Source organism: Pholis gunnellus, assembly GCF_910591455.1.
Source record: "Pholis gunnellus genome assembly, chromosome: 8".
In the NCBI taxonomy this organism is placed as follows: domain Eukaryota; kingdom Metazoa; phylum Chordata; class Actinopteri; order Perciformes; family Pholidae; genus Pholis; species Pholis gunnellus.
Window position 1 is genome coordinate 23,225,145 of NC_136534.1, and position 9,119 is coordinate 23,234,263.

The 9,119-nt window shown below is 38.0% G+C and overlaps 1 protein-coding gene across 1 annotated transcript; it reads left to right on the forward strand.

Moving 5' to 3' along the window:
- Positions 1-326: 326 nt before the first annotated feature.
- On the forward strand, positions 327-6,986 carry LOC306699725 (cysteine-rich venom protein ophanin-like; the record flags this gene model as incomplete). The annotated part of the gene is made up of 7 exons (XM_079164446.1): positions 327-389; positions 1,425-1,525; positions 2,365-2,457; positions 2,958-3,092; positions 6,382-6,470; positions 6,663-6,745; positions 6,850-6,986. The coding sequence occupies exons 1-7, from the start codon at positions 347-349 to the stop codon at positions 6,984-6,986; spliced, it is 681 nt and encodes a 226-aa protein (XP_079020572.1). The 5' UTR covers positions 327-346.
- Positions 6,987-9,119: the final 2,133 nt, after the last annotated feature.

The window sequence follows — 9,119 nt, forward strand, 5'->3', positions numbered from 1 at the left end:
CACCACTGCCTGAGGGAAATGTGTAATATCTGAGAGTTAGCAACAGAGCTGAGTCTTTAAAAGGAGGGAGAGGAAAGCACCAACCCACTTGCACCTTCTGAAGACTCAGGGACAGGTATGCCTCTTTACTGGGTTTCCTAAACGTTGTTTTTAATATCTTTCGATTATTCGATGATACGATTGGATTGATTATATTATATCATATTTTTTATATCTTTTTGATCGATCAAATTTCTTGAAAATAAGAATCCAATTACTCGGGAACATTTTTGCCAGAATATCATATAAAAGTCTTTGTTTTTCATCTTCTTTTTTGTCCAGGAAAATGTTGGCATTCCTGATTTGCATGTTGACTCTGCAGCAAGTGCACTCTGCCTGCAATGTGGTGAGTAGAAGTATTGACTTATTACAGGTAGTTGTAATACAATGCATTATGCATTCGGAGTGTTTTCCATAGGCTGGAAAGTATGTTTTGGTTTTAAGAGATTTCAGTACATTTTCGACAGACTTTTTGTGTATTAATGTTGCTTCACTGAGTTCTCTGCAGAATAAGGTTTCACATGCAAACTAAATGGTGAGCCAATAAAACTTGATCCATTGCTAAGTCCAATCTTGGCCTGGGCAATTATAATAATATTCAATAATTCATGATTTGACCTTCTTCTAATATCAATATATATATTTTATAGTCTGAAAATTCCAATATTTATTATTGATTTGGTCACACTGGACTGTAACAGAGACGTTAAACTAAAAATAACACTTTCTGCTGGAATTCATATATTTTCAGGAAGCAAATTATCTCACTAATGGTTTTGTGTTTAGACAACACTAGCATTCACGATAATATAAAAGAAAATGCCACTATTCCAATAATAAATATCACATAGCCAACAGTGTGTGTATTAGGAATAACTTTTATAACACTGAAAGAACCTTGTTTTACGATTAGTATTTTTTCTTTTTTTTCTTCAGCTAATGCCCTAACTTTTTAAGTAAATATAAAATACATTGTATTCTTGAAAATAGTAAAGACTACTCCCCTGATGTCCTGATAAGAACTTAACTTTAATTTCTTCTCCTTTTCAAACGTTTCTGCGTGCCATCGTGTGTCCACAGCCAGGTAAGCACAATGTTAACCTCATCTGACGTGTTTGACTTTACAGACAGAGACACTTTTTTTTAGGCATCAACTGTGAAACCAAGCCTTTAAGTCTCCCAATACAATTATGGGATTTGGTACAATCCTCTCTGTAAGTTCTTCTGTTATGTCAAGCTATTTCAGAGTAATTAAACCTGGATATGTTTGTGAGTCATGGCGAATAAATATTAAACCACCAGAGTAAATATCAACCTATTTTATAACTTTAATATGTTGTTTACCCAGTTGTTTTAAGTGTGTGTGTGTGTGTGTGTCTGTGTAGACATTTGCCCAGAAAACGCAGCGGTTCAGACTGAGATCGTTGCCGTTCACAATGCCTTCCGGAGAGCGGTCCAGCCTACTGCTTCTGACATGCTGTTAATGGTCAGTCCTGCTTTCTACTTGCACAATAAAAGTAGCTCGAGTAATATTTAAAATTAAATACATTTTAAGTGGGTGTGGTCTTCTGCACGACGTCTGAAAATCATAACATTTTCAAAATCAGGGTTGTACAGTTTGATGATTAGGAGCTGACTCAACCTTAAAGGGCCAGTGTGTTGCATTCAATAAGGATCTTTAGCAGAAATGAAATATAATATTAATAAGTGTTTTCTTTTGTCTATAATTACCTTAAAATAAAAATCATTGTGTTTTCGTTACCTTAGACCAACAATACATATTATGTATAAATGCTATTTGAAATGTGAAAATACATTTTGACTATATGGTCTGTCATAGATAAATATAAACACTCTAAAATGTCATTTTTATGTTCATTAGAGTTGAGTAATGTCAACATCTTCTAATCTATTCGGGAGCCAAACCCGACCACTACAATAGCATTGTACACAGTTGGAAATCTTTCAGTCAACAGGAGAATAAAGATGTCTCATTTCCTTTTCAAAAGAGTTGGGTGTTTCTGGAGGTGTAAGGTTTCTGCCCAAAAGAAGAAGAAAAATAAATAAAAAGTCTCATGTTTATCTTGGAGCTGAGTTTTTGCTTTGGGCTGTATGAAAAGCACAGCAGCTGGTCTCAAAGGAGAAGCCCGTTTCAACAACCTTTTTCATATTCTAAGATTTAGAGTGGAAAATATTTTGAAATTTCTTCAGTCTTTCAAATCACAAATGATCCCATTTTCAAAACCAATATCTTAGCGAGACAATGGATCTGTTTCTGCAATCTGGTTGTGGGTGTTTTGAAATGAAACGCTTGATTTTTTACAGAGCTATAGTGAGGAGGTAGCAGTCAGTGCTCAGGCCTGGGTCGACAAATGTAAGCTGGCTCACGGAGAACCCAGCACCCGCATGCTCAATGGTATATTATTTCTTCCTTTACTCTTCCTCTTTCTTCTTTGTTTCCTCTTAACCTTGCTCCACAAATGCCAGCACCTTAGATAATACATCAAAGGTGCATTCGGTGTAAAGGTTCCCTGTGAATTGAGTGACCTCGTGATTGATTATCAGAGTCACTGGGAACATCATCTTATCTGCAGTCTTAATACCTTCTTTTAATAAAAAATTACATGGAGTAGGATATGTAATCATCAAGGAGATTATCATCAATAGGCCTATTATTGAACCCTGTTTTATTGAAAAGAAAAGAATCTACTGAGACATGGAAATAACACTGTGTTTGCAGAAACCCATTAATCGTGCTGCCATGTGTTTCTCCCCAACGTGCAGGATATGTAATGGGTGAGAATCTGTTCTATTCGGCTGAAAATAACTCATGGACGGACATCATCAATACCTGGGACAGCGAGGGGGCACACTACCTGTATCCCAATGGCTCCACCACTGGCCAAACTGTTGGTCAGAATGGTGAGAATCTGGTCTATTCGTCTAGACATAAATCATGGACGGACATCATCAATGCCTTTCACAGCGAGGTGTCACACTACCTGTATCCCAATGGCTCCACCAATGGCGAAGAAGTTGGTCACTACACACAGGTAACATTTAGCTAAACAAAGTATGTGGCAACAGCAGCAATAACAACATACGGTAATGTTGCTGCTGTGTTATTGGATGGTTACTTTTAATTCAACTATATGTTTATATTCAATTATATTTTACCAATGGATCAAATGTAATGCAATAGTCTTTTGGCGTCTTTCAGCTCACTGTTTTGGTTTGTCGTTAGTATAGTGCCCTATAAATTGTCCAAAATCAAGGGAAAATTCACACTTAAATCAAAATGGCCGACTTCCAGTACGGTTTAGAGCAGGGCAAACTACGGCCCGCGGGCCATAAAGGCCCGTTGGGCTTTTTAATCCGGCTCGTCAAATATTGGGACAAAATTGTCCAAATTATAGTAAAGACCGCATTCATTTAGCCTTTTTCCTGCAATACCCGGCGTTTCAGTTGATCCCACTAGATGGCGCACTCGAGACACAATTGACGTTTGCTGTGGTCTGGTCTGTTCTCTCTAGATCACGCCCACACCCGCGTTCGCTACTTGATTGGTTCTTAGCAGTCACGACGTGCTCGTCACACCCCTATCACGTGACCCTTACCTGAAAGCTCACAGACAACAACAGCCTTGATTCCCGATCGGCTACCAGGTTAATTTAACATGGACAACTGATTACAGGTGTTGCTGACCTTGTTGTCTTTACTAGCAGCTGTAGTTCAGTTAAAGTCTGCATTATTACGGAGGAAGCAGCTGTTATTGGAGCGATTAGCAAGCGGCGTGTCCAGCGGCGTTATCAGATCTACGGAGCGGCCGTCTGAAGTCACGGTTAGCGGCTTTAGGGAGGGTGGTGGACACAAAACGGAGGACTTTCCTGTCCTCATTAATGCTTATTTTGTTCTGCACAACTATTGTGAAGTCCGCAGATAAAATGCAAAAGGTACAAAATGGTAATTGCTCTCCAGTAGGACAGATAGTTAAGCCACCAGCAGAGCTATGAGTGAGAACAGACAACAACGAAACTGAGAAAACGAGTGAGAGATGTGTTGACCACTTATGGACCCATAATCTAGTAAACTTTTATGTGTAAGTGTTCATTTTAAGAGTAAATTTCATGTGAGAGAGAGAGAGAGAGAGCAAGACCCGCAGCGCTGTAACTAACGTTAAGTCTGAAAAATAAAACTTTCCACGAACTGTGTCTGTTTGAGTTCATAGAGGAAGATTTTAGAGAAGATCTTAAGTATCAAACACGACCTTTTCATTATTATTATTATTGTTATTGTTTAGCTAAGCAACCAATCTACTTCCTGTTTACACGGCACCCGCATGCCCAATGTACGCGAATAGTCACGTGATATTTGTTTTCAGGCGTGTTTGTCTGGACGGAGATCATTTCTAAAACGATGCTGAAACGCTGTGTGGACGGAGATCGTTTTAGTTTTAAAAAGAAGTTCCCTTATACTGAATGAGTTGTATGCTTCACTAAGCGAAGTTAAATTTCCAAACATTAGGGGGATGGCACAGAGGATGCTGGTGTTGTTTGGCTCTACCTACGTGTGTGAGCAGACGTTCAGCGTGATTAACATCAACAAATCAGGCCACAGATTACAGTTAACTGATGAACACTTCAGATCTGTCCTGAGAATTGCCACAACCAAACTTTGATGCACTGGCAAAAAAAGAGTAAGCAAAAACACTGCTCCCACTGAAATGAAGTGTAAGTTTTCTTTACTTTTTAGGTAATGGCTTTTACTTGTAATTTATATTAGTTCACACAAACACTCTCCATCCATCTGCTACTGGCCCGGCCTGTCTGTCAAATTTTAAAACTCAATGTGGCCCCTGAGCCAAAAAGTTTGCCCACCCCTGGTTTAGAGCATGGTCCCAAGAGACTTATTTTTAGGTCTCCATGCGATACATGTTCCTATAGTTGCATACATGTACCTTAAACGTAGCGCTGGAGCTGCTCTTTTAAAATATTGTAGGGGGTGCTATGGAGGCAATTTAAAACGGCCAAGCCAAAAACCCATATAGACTGTCTTCCCATGACCTATGAGACATGTACAAAGTTTCATACGTTTTTGAACATCTAAGCCACTGAACAATCAGCTTCCTTTTTCATGGCGAATGATGCGTTGCCACGGCAACAGCGTTCAACAAAAACTCACAATATTCATGGTGACGTATCATCAATGTCATAAGACTATTCTTACTAAATTTGAGACAGATCAGGTCAACTGGCTAGGAGGAGTAAATAAAAGTATAAAATGTGACGTTTCCTTTTGCCAGTAGGTGGCACAATGACAATGTGAACATTTTAGCATGGAAATTGGCTCAAGCTTGAAGCAGCATCATGCATAAGAAGTTTTGTGCAGATTGGATAATGTACTTTTTAATATACACTGTGATAATGTGATAATGTACAACTTCCTTTTTCATGCCGAATGAAGCAAAATGGCCGCTACGCCACGAATTTGATAACTTAAAAGCATCCTGACCAAATTTAAAGTTGATCGCATACATTTTTATTTTTTTTATTTTTGTTAAACTACAAAGGCTGAAAACATGAAAAATCAATAAATGGGTGAATTACTGTAGCGCCCCCTAGCGGTTTATTGGACTGAAAATTTCAGGGTATGTTACAGGATGCGATGTGCACATACGCTGCAAATCTGGTGATTTTAGGACAAATGGTTTAGAAGTTGTGTATTGATATATAAGCTACGCCCCTATGAATTTAATTGGTCCATATCTTGTACACGCATAGAGAGATCTAAAAGCTTTTGATAACTTTTGGGGATCTAGATCCAATAATAATCCACAGTAAATTTGGTAGCAATCCAACTCAGCGTGTAGGAGGAGTTCGCAAAAATGTGTTTTTCACTAACTTCAAAATAGTGGAAAATGTTTCTAGGCGGAGCTTAGGGGTCTGAGAGGCTTTTTAGTAGAGCTAGCGGAGTTGGACATGTGTGTCAAATTTCAAGTAAATCGGACATACTGGCCGAGGGGCGTCGCCAGTCCAACTTGTAGAGAGGCATTTTGTAACACGCAATTACAACTCCCATATCACACATAAATTTCCACCAAGCCTGACAAGTGTGCACAATTTGGTGAGTTTTCATGCATGGCAAGTACCCCAAAAATGCTCCCAATGCAGACAACTACAAATCAGAAGAATAAAAACCCTTACAATTTCAATAGGGCCTTCGCTGGACTGACGTTGTCGGTTGCTCGGGCCCAAATAAATTAGTCATGGCAGTGTTTGAACAAGCAATATGCATTACTATTAATGTAAAAGATTAAAGTTTTGGTTTTATATTTGTTGTCAGGTGGTGTGGAACAGCTCCTACAAAGTTGGCTGTGGGGTGTCTTTGTGCCCTAACAACGTCTATTTCTACGGCTGCCATTATTTCCGAGCGTAAGTGACCCTCATTCACCCTCCATTAGACTTTGTTGTATCATTTCTGGGAGAGCTTGACGTTGGTGAGGGTGAAAAATGAACAATAAAAGTGTCTATTTATATATTTATATCTGTATATTTAATCAGAGGTTAGTTCTGAGTCAGATGAAGTTGGGTTAAAAAAACTGAAGTTTCTAATTTGTTTAACAGAGGAAACGTCAAGGGATGGAAACCTTACAAGGCTGGACCCCCGTGTGCTTCCTGTCCCAACAACTGTGACGACAAACTGTGCAGTAAGTAACAGATGTTATGAGGTTCTTTTTACGGCAAATATATCAATTTTCGACTGCGGTAGAAAAAAAGACAATGAGCTGACCTCTCCAATGTTTCATTTCAGCCAACCCCTGTCCTTACATAAACAGATACATCAACTGTCCAACCTTGACAGAAGAGATTGGATGCGGCAATATTCTGTTGGCTATTTTGTGTCCTGCTTCATGCCAATGCGACACTGAAATCTATACAATAGCCTAAAGAGAAGCCACTGAGTCTGCAAAGTGTAATTAAGTGGTTCAGACTTTTTACATATTTGTTGGTTCTCTGTCTATGATGCAAGCTACTGCAACTGTAATCAATTTCCTGTGAGCTTATAATAATATACCAATGACGCAAGCAAAACAAAAGTGTCTTAGTACTGATTGCCTTAAGTTGAGTCTTTTTATATATCAATCTCTAATCAAAACCCCATGGGACAGAGTTGTGTGATGTGTCATATACTATACTTAGGGGGACTCATCCAACTCAATGATATTAATTGCAGAAATGTGTAATCATAAGCAGGACATACGGTTTTACTGTTAATTCACCTAAAACCAACATAATATGAAATCAAAAATGTTCATTCTACACATAATCATACGATACAGATGATGTTGAAAATCAAGTGCTGTCATTTTGTTATGGTTGATAAGAATTAAACATTTAAATGCTTTAGTTTTGTTTCAATTTGATGTCATGCTTCCCTCCATATTACATGAATGTGACAACGTCAAGTGGCCATTTTGTTTTTTTCATTACATTGACATTCAGAGCACAAATGCAAGTTTTTTATTAGTAACTCTTTCTTCATACTCGTATACTATGTTTCTCTTCACATACAATGTGGTGGCTCCAAAGTCCCTTTATTATCTACAAGCATCTACTATTTAAACTGTCTGGTGCTGGATCTTCTACATCATTATTATATCCGTATGTATGGTGAAGCTTGGGAAAAAACTAATCTATCTATTTATCTGCAGACAAACTACATAATAATGTCTTATGCTTCTCTGAGAGTATAGAAATAAACAAAATTAAATAAATGAATACTACTCCTGCATGCACTGTACCATATTTAGAATGTCAGAATAAAACAAATGTAACAATAAAGGTATGCTAATAAGCAAAATGGGTACAATATACTCACATATTTACATGACTGTAATTTAAATGCACATGATACACAATCTCACTGTATTGTAGACCTCCAGTGGATTATGAAGGTTACAATTAACTTTCATGAAGTGAAAGGATTAAAGTCATAAGACGTAAACACGGGCAACGCCTAGACCCGGAGAATGCTGCGACTTGTCAAAAACCCCAAAGCATAACAAGCGTTATCGTTTCTTTTTTTCTGAATGGGACAAAAATATACAAAAAGAACATCAAGCAATAGTGAAACAAAACAAGAAAGTAGCAAAACAATGAGCTCAAAGAGACTAAAAGGTTGATATAAAATGAAAAAATATCGATAGTGCAGCTTTAAAGATCTTGTACGATTGCTTCCTAGAAAGACTTAACTTACAATTTAAAAGTTTTCATAACCTTACATCAGGTTTTTGTTTTTCTGTTTTGCACCAGTCATGTTTTAATCAGTCATATTTTCGAAATAACCTTAACAATCTTAGCAACAAGTCCTCCATTTATTGTTATCTGTTATTTCACCCCTGACTTGGCTGCTAATGCAAACAGGCAATGACCATACACTCACAGACGATACACATAAAAGAAAAATGTGAAAAACGTATAAAACATTTTTGCTGTCCATTCTCCATCGTGTTGGACAGCATGGCCTTTCTGATATGCTGCCTTTTGTGCCAAAGCAAGCAATGGGTGCAACTTCAGCCAACATGTGTTGTATGGCTGTAATCCATTTAATACGGGACCACACGGATCTACCTTGTAATCTACTAATGCTCTTTTTCTTTTTCTTTACCTCAGGTGCCTTTCCATTCTACTGTAAGCCGTGTAAACTTGAGCCAATGCATCAGAAAGTCACTACACCCTTGGGCTTAACAATTCCATGTTTACATTCTGTCAGTTGCACTCTTTTAAGTGTGCATTATTTAAAGCCCTGGTTTCTGCAGCATCATTAGTGGCCTGAGGGGAATGTGTAATATCTGAGAGTTAGCAACAGAGCTGAGTCTTTAAAAGGAGGGAGAGGAAAGCACCAACCCACTTGCACCTTCTGAAGACTCAGGGACAGGTATGCCTCTTTACTGGGTTTCCTAAACGTTGTTTTTAATATCTTTCGATTATTCGAAAATAAGAATCCAATTACTCGGGAACATTTTTGCCAGAATATCATATAAAAGTCTTTGTTTTTCATCTTCTTTTTTGTCCAGGAAA